This window comes from Aythya ferina (genome assembly GCF_964211825.1).
Source record: "Aythya ferina genome assembly, chromosome: 15".
NCBI lineage: Eukaryota > Metazoa > Chordata > Aves > Anseriformes > Anatidae > Aythya > Aythya ferina.
In genome coordinates, this window is record NC_140314.1 from 15,661,550 (window position 1) to 15,676,003 (window position 14,454).

The window sequence follows — 14,454 nt, forward strand, 5'->3', positions numbered from 1 at the left end:
TCCCAGGGCACTCACAAGCCCTTCCAGCTTGTAAAACAAAATGATAGGGATGTTCAGATCTGATTTTCATTTCACTAAAGGGCAAAGGAATCCCTTGAAGGCAAAAGGCTTCAGCTAAGAATAACTTTAGTTGACCTCTCATTAACATCAGAGGAAGAATCTGTTAAGATGCTACATGAAGTAGAAATGACAACACTTGCCCTTTTCTTAATCTTACACAGGCCACCAAAGAACTTACAACTGCCAGATGGTAGACTTCTTCTTCTCCTGGACGGATGGGTGCTCACGGGAAGCTCTAAGGATAAATATAACAGAATCAAGTTAATTTCAGCACCTTTTGCCCAAATTTCTGCCAACCAGCAGGCCATTTCCATTAAAGAAACCATGCCACAACTCAGAATTCATTCTAGAAACTTTCTAACAACGTTTAAAACGCAGAGGAATTGACATGCAGTCATTTTTATGAAAGCACACCCAGCTACTTTATATTTCAATACTAATATTTAGTGCAAATAAGAGTGTTCAATGATTTATCATAGAATCATATAACATTTTGGGTTGGAAGGAACCTTAGAGATCATCTAGTTCCAACCTCCCTCCCATTCCTTCCACTAGATCAGGTTGCCTAAGGCCTCGTCCAACCTGGTCTTGAACACCTCCAAAGACAGGACACCCACAACTTCTCTGGGCAATCTCCTTTATTAACTCCCTCCAACAGTATCACTGCCACAGTATTAGTCTGGTAATTACAAACCCCAGCATCACATTCATTTTAAGCCACTGCCAAAGGAATTAATTAATTAGAAGTAACCCTGTTCCCTCTAGCTTCTAGCTTAATTAGCACACAAGAAACTAGCAAGACAAACAGCTGCCCGGTATCTCCAAATAACAGTGGCAACTCTTGATTTGCAGCCCACATTCAGGAATATGAGAAAAAGAATCAGGTATTAGGACAGAAGAATTTATTATTTGGAAAACTTTCAGAACTTCTCCCATATCTTGGTAAGAGCTTCAAGGCTAAAAGCTCGAAGTCCAACATGGCCAGGTTTTGTCCTAAATGGGAATGTTCACCAATATCCAGCCTCACCTGATCATCTCTGTCCACCTGACAGCTTCCTGGAGCTCCATCAATCTCTCTTTGTATTGGTTGCGCTCCATCAGAACCCTTGCCATTTCTACGCGGGTGAAGCGACGTCGCTGAGCTATGGGAATGTTGTCCTGCAGAGGGGAGGAGCACTGCTTCAGCCAACAAAAGATGGAAGGGGATTGATGTTAGTATAGGGCAAGTCAGGAGATGGAAAGAAATACTTGTTAGTGCTCTTCCTTGTTTGCTTGATTACCCCCTCCTGCCTTTCCCATTTCAGGTGCTAATTCTAGACAAGTGATCTCCAAACCATGGCCCACGGACCTCTGGGTGTTCTGAAAACCCATTGAAAGTAGAATTAGAATCATCACCAAACTGAAAGCCCTACCCAAGGCCTATTGACATTAAGGTGTTTTGGTAATCTGCAAGGGATTTTGAGAACTGACAGTGGTCCCTTGGTCCATAAAGTTTGGAAAACAAGGATTTAGTGAAAAAGATTCAGTAGCACATTCAGTTAGAAGCAGCAGGGAACACCAGGTTATGTTCTCTTTCCCTTCACGAGGACTAGGAAGAAGGCATTTTGTTAGTACACACTGATAAAGGTACAGGGCACAAGAAATTACCGAAAGGCTTTTCCTTTTTGGTGACACAATTTAGCCTTCCAGCGAAGGCACGTGTCACTCTGGCTTAGAAGGCAACAGCAAAGAGATTCTAAATGCCTCTTCTAAGGAGTGGAAAGTGAGAATAAGACTACTAAAGTGGGTAAAATATCTGCCCCAAAAGAAATTCTAACAATTTTGGGAACTCTTTACTACAAGTGGCACTGGGTTGTGTCTAAACTGTGGCAACTCCCAGTCACACCTTGGTTGATGCAGTAGTGCAGAGAGCTGGACCAACACAAAATAACTAAGTCCCTCCTCAGCCTCCCTTGACTTGGAATAAATCTGTATGGGCACTTAAATCAAGAATTATACACATGAAGAGGAATTTTACAAACATCATCTCATTAAAAATATAAATAAACAAACCTCCTATCAGCTTGTATTAAATAGAATCCAGTTCTCTTCAGCATTTCACAAGAACAACTTGAAAACTTTACTACCTACCTAAATTATCAACAGACTAATTGCATCCCAGTTAAGTCAGGAGAGTTAGACTAAAATTAAACTTTGTTCAATACCTCCTGGACAGGAAGAACATGGTAATATTGAAAAGAGGTGTATCTAATTTCCTGTCCTAGCAAAGGAGACAATTACAGGGGATCTCTCTCTTACCCTCTGGTTTGCTTCTTTTTTGGCTACAGTGGAGTTTGCTGAAAAGCCTTTATCTCAGCCAAAACAGCCTAAACAGCTGTCATGAGCCTTCTCTGCCTGTACTCTGAAATAGGCAGTACTGGCTTATATATATAAAATAATGAGGAAAAACAATTTGCAAGACTGGAGATTACAGAACTGTTAAAAGAAGACAGTTACTGCTGCAAAGCTGCCTATAAAACCCAAGTTTCACTGCACAAAGTCCTCACAGTTTACAGCTTCCCTGCCAACATGAGATAAGGTCTTCTCAAGAAGGCTGACTATCACAAGACCCTGTGAGAAAATACTAGACTGTCATTCAAAAGTGATGAAAACCAGGTAAAACGGGAAGGTGCTGAGCAGGGTGTTGCTCAAAAACTGTTCTGCTGAAAGCACACCATGCACTTTATTGTCACTGTGTCAGCTGTTCATCTTTGCCAGTCTACAGTTTGCAAGTCGTATGGAAAGGTAATCTCATGGCAACAACCTGCAGTTCACCAGCTTTGCTCTCATTGTTAACAAAGAGGGATCAGTCTGCATCTCAGGTATCACACATGAATAGAGTAGTAGTACATAAACCCCCTTTCCCCACAGCCATTTTAGTAATGTAATATACCAATTCTGTACAGAGATAGCTGCTTACATCCTCCACCTCCTCTTTGGGTTCTCGTCGTGCAACAATCGCTTCAGATTTCACTCTAGGAAACAGGAAGAAATGATCAAACCAGCAAGTAACACTGTGACTACAACTGGTGGGCTCTCTGTGAGGTGTTTTGGGGAAAGAATCATCTGTTCACAATGAGAAATCATGTGGAGGGAGAACTGGATGCATCACAAGGCACCCATTCTGAGATGCTTCTCTGATACGATTCCTCCCCCTTGCAGCTTGTTACTCTGAACAGCTCCATTGACATCAGCCCCTTTCTTTGGAACACTTGATTTAAGCACCAGGCCCCAAAACACTGACCACCAGAACAGAACTGTCAATTGCTATTTCTGAACCATAATCTATATTCAAATGTTTGATGAGATCTTAATCATGTAAAACTGAGCCATCATAACAGCTAATGCTAGCTTAAGCTTGTCTAGGCTGCTTTTCTTTTCAGTGCAGTGAAAAAGCCTCTAATATGAAGATCAGTTTGCCATAATGGTAAGGAAGAGAACACCAAATATGTTAATAAACTATTTAAAGTATTTATCTGAATGTTTCTAATTACTTTAAACCCCATACTGAAGTTCAGTCCCATTTGAATTACAAGAACTTCTATTAGCAAGAAAGACAGTGTGGAAATGCCATCTCTATCTCCTAAAAAAAAGCACACTGGACAATTAGAAGTCCATGTCCATACTGCATAATATATTACATACGTTATGAGAGATTCAAAAAGGCATTTTCAAAAAAATCTGATCTACTTCCACTGCTAGTGAGATTGCCTTCACTTCAGACAGTTGGAAGAGACCAGTCTGTGTTATTCTTAGTGACTCCGTGCTCAAATTACAACGTAACAGAGATAACCTTCCAGATTCCAGATGCAAACTAAGCACTGTCCACTGAATCTGAGATACCACAGTGCTGATAGTACAGCTAGTTAAAATGTAATTATTTATCTTCGAGCCCCACGGGGCATGCATAGCCTTATGGATATGAAATCTTCACAGGCTTTGCTAGGCATACAGGCTGAGGTTTCTCTAGTTCAAGTGGAAAATTAGAAATGGCATGTCTCCAAATGCTACCTGCATAGGGCTCTAAAATCTCTTCTCCCTCTTCTTACTTTTGACTTGAACACTGAAACAATTAAATACTGACATTTAATCATTGTTTGTGGGAATCTGCATGAGCTCTTTCATTAAATTAGTGGGCATTCATCCCTCTCAAAACTGTCTTGGCCACTGCCAGCATCGAACTTTTAACAGTTTCCTTCAAAACAACTGTTTGAGAAGTTCCTTTAAAAAAAATAAAATAAAATATTGCAAATTGAAATTATGAACGCTGCAGTCTGGGGAGCCTACATTTGCAATCACTGCGATGGAATCCTAATGTTGGGGAGAAAATTCTGCAGGTTTTCTAAGGTTCAATAATCTTTCAAACCAATAATAAACAATCTAAAAACATTAGAAATAGCTCAGCCGCATGCCATAAACCTTGAAATGCTCTGTAAGGTACCTTTGAATTCCAATACTAGTGTCCATGAGGGAAATACAGTAAAACTAAAAGAGCAGGTAGATTTACCTCTACCTGATGATAGAGCTCAGGTTCTCCCAGTTCCCTGGGGCAGCAGTGAATCACTCACCTTTTCAGCTCTTCCTCCAACTCTTTGACTCTGGTTTCCATTTTGGCTTTGGCCTGCTTTGTTGCCTCAAGTTCTCCCTTCAGCACCTCTTGCTCTCCAGACAGCTGGTCCACCTTGGCAATCAAATCATTCTTCACAACGTTCAAAGCATTTCTTAAAGGTGTGAAAGGGACAATAAGCAAAAATGCCCAAAAACAGCAGCCGTCCATAAGAGAGACTTGAAACTAAACTCACAGGCACTACAAGGAGAGTTGAAATGAGCACATTGAAATAACTGTCAGTCTATAAGTCACGAAAAAGCACATTCTGGCAACAAAGAGGTGCAGAAGAAAACAGAAGTCACCATAGTTGGTCATGATGAGGTTTGTGTAGTCCTGCATTCTGACTGACAGACCAACATCAGGTGCAGGAGGTTCAAGTCTATTTTAATAGGATTAAGATTCAAAAAACACCTTTCAGAACTTATATTATCTGTAGTTGTTGATAACTGTGGGTGAAGGTGACAAACATAAGCACTTCTGATCAATTCTGAAATATCTTAAAATCTTTAAAATTAGCAGCTTCCCACCATAATTCAACTGTTACCCTTAGGATTACTTTGGCTTCCTCTCCCCTGTTGCTTAGCTTCTTTACTATCTAGTTTGCCAACCTTTCGCACAGGATGAACCAATTACATTGTCTAGCTCATCTTTATCAACTATTAAATCTCTGAAAACTCTTCTCAACAGTAAGAAAGTTTTCTTTCAGAATACCAAACCTTGCAAGTAATAACTTAAAAATTGCAATATCCTCACAGAGGCCCAGACCCATCTAGACTCCCACTGAAGTTAATGAAACGCTTGCCACTGATTTCACAGGTGGAATCAGACCCTACAGGCACATGTCCAGAGACATCACCCAAGTGCCTACAAGAAAGAAAACAGCTACGAAAGTCACTCAGAAGAGGAACTTCTCTTCTGCAATTCAAGATACAACACGTATTCAAGAGAGCCTGCTAGATAAACAAGCAAGCCCCAGTGAGGCTGGGGTTCTCGCCAAGACCTACTTCAGGATGATACCTCATTTACAACCAGGCAGACAGTTCAGAGCATGCAACAGTTCCTTACTTGGTCTCCAGTAGCTGCGAGTTTTCCAACAGCAAATTCCCCACTTCTTTGCCCATTCCTGAAAAATAAATAAATAAATAAAATAAATAAATAAATAAAATGGTCAGGCAGGTTTCATCTGCTTTCCTAGAAATACGAAGCTTGTATGGCACTGACTGACTCAGACTTGAGGAAGAGCATTTGTTTTTGTTAGGCTTTCCTACACTTCTGTGTCCTGCTATGGAGAGTGGAGTGCCTCTTGCTGGAAGACCATGCAGCACAAAGATACCCACATGTCCTTCAGCTAACAGCAAAAATGCACACCTAGCTTCTTACCTCAACTTTAATAGAATCCCCAGAGAGGGACAGAGCAGAGACCTTCACTAGTACTAGTTAGGGGAAATTAAGTCAATAACTCCTGGTACAGCCATGAGCTATTACAAACATTTTGTTCACTCATACAGGAGAAAGCTAGAAGCTCATGGGTTCTTCAGAGTACAGCAGAACACTGCCCAAACTGCTGGCCAGATCTGCACAGCAGTGCTCTTCTTCCTGTCTTAGTTAAGTCAAATACCCTGCTTCCCAGAACAGATTTGGGATCATGGATGTGGCCGGTCTGATACACATGAAAGGCTTCCCATTATCAACCTTCCACCACTACACTTTTAAAAGGACTTTGAATTGTCCGCTGCTCCACTATTTAACAGTTCTCCCATAAGTGCTTACAATTTGGAGTCTCAGGCCCATCACTTAAGAACCAAATTCAAGAAAGCACCTAGATCAGATGCACTGCACTTCCACTTGGGCACGAATGTACAATAGCTGCAACGTGCAGGTTAGGTTCAAAGGACTTTGAAAAGTCTGCAGCTAAGAGCAAAGATTGAATTCAATATTTTGTAAAACCTAACGGAAAAGAATTTAGGGACCAAAACCATAACTGGACTGTTTACTGCTACCGGGGACTTGCCGAATCCCAGAATCAGCTTCTATTTTACAATAGGAAACAGAGGCTACCTGAGCATATAAGACACAAAGACCTCTTCCTTTCAGGGGACAGTGCTGAGGGTTACAGCTTATTTCTCAACACAAGTCCTAGAGCATTAAGAGGTATCACAACAATCAGTGTTTGTGCTGAAGTGCTCCTTGTTCAGCCTTCTGAACTACCTCTTCCTTTCCAGTAAAGGCATCAGCATTTTTCACAACTGTTATTTGCTCGTTAATATTTACAATAAAAGAAAAACAACAAACTTTAAGTAAATGGAAGTTAGAGAAACATGGAAGCATACAAGAAGTGAGAACACATCACAACACCCCAACAAACAGATCCTCCTCCCACAGTTAGATGGGATGAATTTATGATGGCAAAAGCAAATTCCTAGCAGGAATGAGTAAAAAGCAGCATTTTATTTATTTATTTTTTTTAAATCAGTGGACAGATAATTAATCACTTTGATGTTTCAGGCAATATGTTCTTTGGGTAGTGTGTCAAGCAATATCACAAACAAGATGTGACAAGCAGTAACTGCACTGTGAACTGAAGTGCATTTTTGGTTTGGTACAGTAAGGTATAGCCTTTTCTTTCAAGACATTTATGTTGTTCAGAAAATCCAGAGGTCACAGGATATAGACAACATTTATTAAATGTTTCTCTCATTCCTTTTTAGCAAATGATCAAACAAATATTTAGCCAGTTAGACATTAAAATGGTACAAAGATGTTATGGGTGCTGAGGAACATAAGAGGAAAGCATTCCTCCTTGTATTTTGTTTTTTTTTTTTTTTTTTTGGACTGTTTTCCTTCTGTTCATGAGTTAGTTATCACTCCTTGGGTCTGTCACAGGGAGAGAAAGGAATTCCGGTGAAGAGGGTGAGCTATTATCAGAGAACTGAAGTCATACAGTGCCCCAGCCATCAGTGCCTTCACAACTACCTATTTTGTGTGACACAGTCACAGCCTGATGCTTTAACCAGGGAGAGGTATGAAGGGCTTGCTTTGCAATAAAGAAATGGGTGAAGCCATCCCACAGCCACAGAGTGGATACTATGAGATAACTTCATGCAGGCTGTAATGAGAAAGCCTTACTCATGGGGAAAAAACACCACTGTAGAGTGACCAAAAGGAGAAGTCTTTACTCCTTTGTGATGTGGAGAAAAGGGGAGAGCCATTCCACATTCTTAGAGTTGGGCAAACAGTGTGAAGCATCAAAGTGGGTAATCAACCACATCAAGAAAAAGAAGAGAAACCTCAAATCACCACTCAATGACCAGCTGCGTCCTGCTTTTTGGAGAGGTGATACCACCATCACAAAAAAATAATGCAAGGTAATGCAAGACACATGGAGAGATGTTGGGTGAATGGAAGAAATTTAGAAATAAAAATACAGTTAAAAAAAAAAAAAAAAAGAAAAAAGGCCTTCGCCTTACCAAAGAAATCATCCCGTACTATGAGAGCCATCCCATACGAGAAAGGGAACAGAAAGATATGGGGACAAAGGGAGGAAAGGAAGAGAAAAAAGCAGCCATTAAATACGAATCTGTAAACAGCAAACAGAGCAGCTCATCAGCATGTGTAAACGTGTGTGGTGCCAGTGTAAGTGATGCTGAATGTAAACTAGTCTACACCTTGTTCTTCTGCAGCATAGCCTAAGCAGTTTTACACCTAAGATTTTAGGACAAGCTCAAGATGAACTCATTTTTTTCTTCCATCTTAATAATTTCACCTGGACTAAACATCTTCAGGTTTCCCATCCCCACGACAGAGGTAATTCAACATACATTACAAATAGGGTGCAGGAAGGATAGGGGCAGGAGGGAAAAAAAAAAGGGGGGTAGGGGGAATATCAAAGTTCTGTCCTTTTTGACAGGGCCAAACCCACTTTGTTACTGAGATCAATTCTTACTCAACTTCAGTGTGATGCTTTCTGAGGAAAAAAAAAATAGAAAAAGTGGCTTACAGTAAAAGAGTAAAAGCAATTCATACTAAAAGAAAGAATAATGCCATTCTTCCTTTTGTAACCTTACAGACCCAACATCAAGAGGTGTTGTGCAGAGGAACATGACAGCTCAACACTGCACAGTATTTTGTGTTGTGTGTTCATAAGTCACCTGCCTTTATTGTAGGGAAACTTCATTCAATTTGTACTGAAATCACGAGAGATCCCATTGACTTCATCTGAAATTTTATCAGGGCCCAACTGCATTTTATGGAAAGGTGAAAATTCTGCAAGTCTAGGGCCTGCTGACCTCCTGATGATAAGAGCATGGCTCTAATGCAGCAAACCTTCTTTACAAAAATGGAAGAGAGATATCACTTCAACTCCTACCAGAAAGACAAAGCTTAAAAAAAAAAAAAAAAAAAAAAAAAAAGACAGAGGCTCTGTCACTCTCTTATTCCTCAAGTAAGTCTTTGTTTTCATAACAGCCGTGTCAGAAGAGGGCCATTGTGCATACATTATGAGAGATTCAAAAAGGCATTTTCAAAAAGTATCTGCTTCCACTGCTGGTGAGATTACTGCTAGTGAGCGGCCTTCATCCAAGCAGAGGGACTCCTCACAGCCTTGTTCACTTGAAGAAAAGCAGGAAGCAAATTTAATTCTGTACCCACTTGAGCTCTGCTCAGAGCACAGCACTCGTGCAGAAAAAAGGCACTTTGCACCCCAAAAAAAAGGACAGCAGAGTTTTCTGAAGACCTTGAGAGACAGGCCAGTGTAATATAGTGGAGCAAACCTGCAGAAAGCCACACCAAAAAAAAGCAGATCAAAATGCAGCAGGCGTGTGAGCACAAAGCAGGGGTGTCCTACTGTCCAGAGACCTGTCAGTGCAAGGAACCAAGCAAGGCAAAGGTGGGAGAAAGTCTGCGAAGCCAACCGTGATTGGACAAGAGCAGGGGAGTATCACACGTGTATACCATGTCATTCAGTCTCAACAAGAAAAAAAGAAACAAGAAAGGAAACTGAGTGGAGGAGAGATACACACCTGAGAACTCCCCTATGGGCCATGTCCAGCGAAGCACAGAGAGACAAGGGAAAAAAGGAAGTGAAAAAATGATCAATCACTGACTAAAAACAACAAAAGAAAAATTTTGTTTAAAAAAAAAATTGACAATGATTCAGCCATTTCAATGTCAAAAGGCATGAAATAGTAAGGACAGGACCTGCCATGTCTGTAGATGGCATGACTCTACATACAGGACAAAAAAACTAAGGGAAGATAACCCAGGGTACAACTGCAACCACAGGCCTTAGCTACCCCCAGTTTTCTATGCATGAATCTCAGGCAATCCCATATTGGTCTGGGTAAACCTTTATTTTCTCTCTAATGTAGTAGTAAATGCAGAACAGCTATTTTCCACTGTCTTCTCCTTTCCCCTCCCCTTGCAATACATCTCTTTTTAGCAACCAGATTTGCTGAAATTAAATGTGCACTTCAGTGATCCATCAGTATGCAAAAGACAATCAGTTTTATTTCAGAACACCTTTTTTTCCCCCAGTGCAGTGCAAGGACTTGGTTTGATAATCCAACTTTTGTTTAAAAGAACATATTAGTGGTAAGTTTACATATATATATATATAGCTGAATTTCTGTCTTCACCTCAAAATCCCTGTTATTTGAAGTGAGGTTTTAATCTCCAAAGCACAGTTGGAGTCCTAAAACTGAAAGGACTTCACACGGTCCACAACTGAACCACTAGTCCTCTTCCACATCCAGAGTCTCTCGGGACAGTGAAGAGCAAGGGAAGAGTACATGAGAAAAGAGAGTGAGCCCACCCAGGATTGGTAGGAAAGAACAAGCAACTAACAAGTGAGCAGGGAGGCAAACAGCCAACTAGGTGGTGGCAGCGTTCCTAAGGCTGCAGTGAGAAAGAAGGGAATTAGGAGAACAATTACCACTGCTAAATAATTGTTCTTGTTCCACATATTCCTCCAGAATATACCCTATACAAACTAATGTGTGTACAATGGTATTACAACATGGGGAAAAAAACAGGTTTTGTATTCCAAAATTGCGATGAGGAGTGCTGCTTTTGTACGAAGAGATTAGAAGTAGTTTAGAAGATATTCTGAAGGCAAGAGTGAGATTTTCCACTGAAGAAACAGACCTGTCTGCCAGCTATTGTTCAAGGGTAATTTTTCCAAGATCATTCTACTCTGAGGTCCTCTTTAAAGATGTTTCTCTTTCTTTAAGAAACTGAGTCCAAAAGGAAAGAATATTCTTGAAGGCTGATTTCCAAGCTTTGAGAAAGACTAGAGGAAGAATGAAATTTTCACTTTTAAGTGTAAATGAAGTTTACCAATTCTCTAAATAAGACCCAGAAAGAAAGAAATCTTTCAGATTGTGGATCTTGTTTCTTATATCATGTCCATAGAGCACAATTTCGTCTGTGGCTCTTCAGGCAAAAAGTTACAGAAAAGGGAACAATTTACCTAACAAGAATGGCAAAGTTTTGTATAATGTTGACAAATCTGTCAGTACTGAGATCTAGACTTTTTCCCTCCAATTTTATGAGACATTCTTGGTGCTTTCTACTGTGAAAAGACAAAAAAAAAAAAGTGTTTAAATCTCATTTCTAAGTCAGAGAAATACAGCCTCTCGGATCTCTCTGCCTTCCTTCCTTTATACAATCCTAGCATGTCTGATGTCTGTTCATTTCAAAGAAAACTTTCATGTGGGCAAAGCTGGTAGCCAGAACTCAACAAAAGGAGTAATTAGATTTACATTTCTGTCACGAAACTCACTCAGCGAACTGATTTCATCACATATCACCTCCCAGGTCTGGAAAGGAACTGGATGAATCCTTCCTATTCTGTTAGCATGCCATGCTATCAGCTGCAAGAGTTTTGCTGCCCTGCAGAAAAAAACTACTCCTAATAATAATAGCATTATCCAGGAAACAAACCTTTATTTTTGTGCTTAATGAAAAGAGAACAAGAAATTTCTATTTCCTTAGCAAAAGAAATGTGAATATTAAGCAATCCTTTTTTTTTTTTTTTTCCCCACATGTATTTGGTAAGGTGAAAAAGGACAAACTTTAGAATCACAGATATATTTGGGTTGGAAGGGTCCTTAAATATCATCTAGTTCCAACCCCTGTGCCATGGTACACCATCCACTAGACCAGGTTGCTGCAAGCCGTATCCAGCCTGGTCTTGAGCATTTCCAGGGATGGGGCATCCACAACTCCCGTGGGCAACCTGTTCTAGTGCCTGACCACAATGACTAAAGAATTCCTTTCTATGGAATAACATTATTCTTAAATTTAAAAATTAGCTCTGTACATATTCATGGTTCAGATTTTAGGTGGAAACAAATCTGATCTTCACAAGCCATACTTACATAGGCAGTGTTCAAAGTTTCTGTACGCTGTTTATTATACAAGTGTTAACTGCCAAATAACTGATGACCCAAGATCCGGAATCAGTCATTGATCTTTAGGCAGTCTTACTACTGGAAGAGAAGAAGCACCTTTGACTAACTGGAAATGTAGTGATATAACTAGCATGGTCTCCAATTGGGCAACGAAAAACTTTGGCCCTTTGAAAACAACAGCCTGTATTTCTCACTGATCACTGGGTTCAGGATGTAAGCCAAGTGGGGAGTGGATTACCAGACGACAAATTTCCAGAAGTAGGAAGCAGGTTGTCCCAAGCAGTTAATACAGTTAGTCATTTTCCTGAAAAATATCTCTTAGAAGTTGACACTCCCTGAAGCCACAGCCATTTCAGGGAGAGGTAGAAAGCAGCAGGTGGCACAGAGGATATACGTGATTTAGTGGAGTGATTTGTTTTAGTCATCACTCCATGCACAAGAGCTATCTTGCATGCTGCAGAGCTTACACCATGCTTTCAAAAAAATAAAAATCTAGCTATATCAAATAGCTATTGCAAGAGTTCTGATAAGAGCCTGGATCTCATTTTTAAATTCCAGTCACATATTTGCCTATAACAGTACCACTTTCAGAGATTTTGCCTTAGATAAAGCAAGAAGTGTTATGCTAACCTAACTTTTGAGTCTTCAGTCCTCTTCTTCATAGTTAAGTCTACAGTGAATAGGTTAAATTCGATCCTCTCTGCAGAAACATACTCTTTCAGAGGGTCATAGTACAAGATTCATTCAAAGGTGATACAAATATCTCCCTAATTTAAGTCTTACAAAGATGTGCTGCTGGAATTCTGTGACATGATTCAACTGATTCTGTTCTAGATATATATCCAGAAGTTCTTTGATAAAAACTTTTTCCAGAACCAAAGTAGTAAGATTATCCAAACACTCTGGTCACTAACTACCAGGAAGATAACGTTCACTTTCAGATCATATCTCTTGCTATTCAAAGCATAAATGACATACTGTAGGAGTCCTCATGTCTCTTACGTCTCCTTAAGTGAAACAGCAAAATTGAAAGTGAGCTAAACTGTTATAAACTTTGTCAGGTGCTTGCGCTGTCTGGATATTCAAAGACCATTCATATCTTCCTGATTCAGAAAAATATTCAGAAGGAATTAAGAACATGCTTAAATTTTGTTATGAATTAAGGTCTACAAACTCAGCATCCAACACCAGAAAGCATGACAAGGGCTCAGACTGCTACCTGAGACAGAGCTGTTCCTCTGACTGCCTCAAAGTCCTAGTCGGGAATACAGAATATAACCAGACTTCAGATATTAAAACCTCCTTCAAAATTAGCTTTAAAGATGAATTAAAATTTCTCTTAGATTGTCTATAAAAGGGTAAAAACTGCAATATAGACCATGATATTCTCATTTTAAAATAAAGAAAATCTATAGAATCATAGAATATCCTGAGTTGGAAGGGACCCATAAGGATCATCAAGTCCAACTCCTGGCACTGCACAGGTCTGCCCAAAAGTTTAGACCATGTGACTAAGCGCACAGTCCAATCACTTCTTAAATTCAGACAATTGTTCCTTTAAATTTCAAAAACTTAACAAAAGGAGTTACTTTCTTGCATATTTCAAACAAAACCTTTATTCCAAGTGAAGTTGCTAGTGTGCAAAATTATCGAAGTGAAAATTTAGGGGAGGAAGTGGAAGGAGCAAATTTTCTCTCCAAACTGTTCATGTGGGAGAATCCTATGGAGAAAAAAACACACCTACAGACAGACTAAATAAAAGTTACTTAGATACTAACTTAAATTGTTGGATAAGCATTACTGTACTACAGGCACATATTTCAGGCACAGTATGTCCCAAATTCCATGCCATTCCATGCTAAGGACAGACATCCAAGTCCCAAAAAAAAAAAAAAAAAAAAGAGAATTTAGATGCTTCTAGAAGCTTAATAGAATTGTCATTGTATCAGAGAAAACAGAACGGTTCTAACAAGTTTTTACCTAGCAGATCTGCTCCTTCATCAACATCCCCAATAACCTCGGACCCTGCTGTGGAAAGTTCATGATACAGAGAGTCCGTGTTGATGCCGAATGCTTTGTTCACAATCCCCTGTGTTGGGCTGTTGTTGGAAGAAGAAAAAGTAAGGACACTTGTTACTTGACAACATTTGAGCTATCACATAACTCTCTGAAATACTGAGCATTACAGAACATTGAAGTCAAAACTCTGAGAGTACGTTCTGCCTGTTCACCATAGGCTGACACAGGGAAATTAGTAAGTAAAGAAAAAAAACATATTTTATTTCCTATATCAAGTACAAGTACCTACCATGCACAACCTCAAAGCTTGCCTGGTTG

The 14,454-nt window shown here is 39.8% G+C and overlaps 1 protein-coding gene across 20 annotated transcripts in view; it reads right to left on the reverse strand.

Annotated features, from left to right (window-relative positions):
* Window positions 1–14,454, reverse strand: part of MAPK8IP3 (mitogen-activated protein kinase 8 interacting protein 3) — a 68,962-nt gene that overhangs the window by 20,033 nt on the left and 34,475 nt on the right. For 11 of the 20 annotated variants that reach the window (XM_084536980.1, XM_084536990.1, XM_084536979.1 and 8 more), the window contains 8 exons: window positions 14,098–14,216; window positions 9,727–9,738; window positions 8,176–8,193; window positions 5,774–5,831; window positions 4,668–4,820; window positions 2,993–3,074; window positions 1,088–1,239; window positions 239–295 (listed from right to left, as the gene is read on the reverse strand). In XM_084536980.1, coding sequence (XP_084393106.1) covers window positions 239–295; window positions 1,088–1,239; window positions 2,993–3,074; window positions 4,668–4,820; window positions 5,774–5,831; window positions 8,176–8,193; window positions 9,727–9,738; window positions 14,098–14,216 — 651 coding nt within the window. The remainder of the gene's footprint in view (window positions 1–238; window positions 296–1,087; window positions 1,240–2,992; window positions 3,075–4,667; window positions 4,821–5,773; window positions 5,832–8,175; window positions 8,194–9,726; window positions 9,739–14,097; window positions 14,217–14,454) is intronic. The other 9 variants (XM_084536982.1, XM_084536984.1, XM_084536988.1 and 6 more) reach the window with 7 other exon arrangements.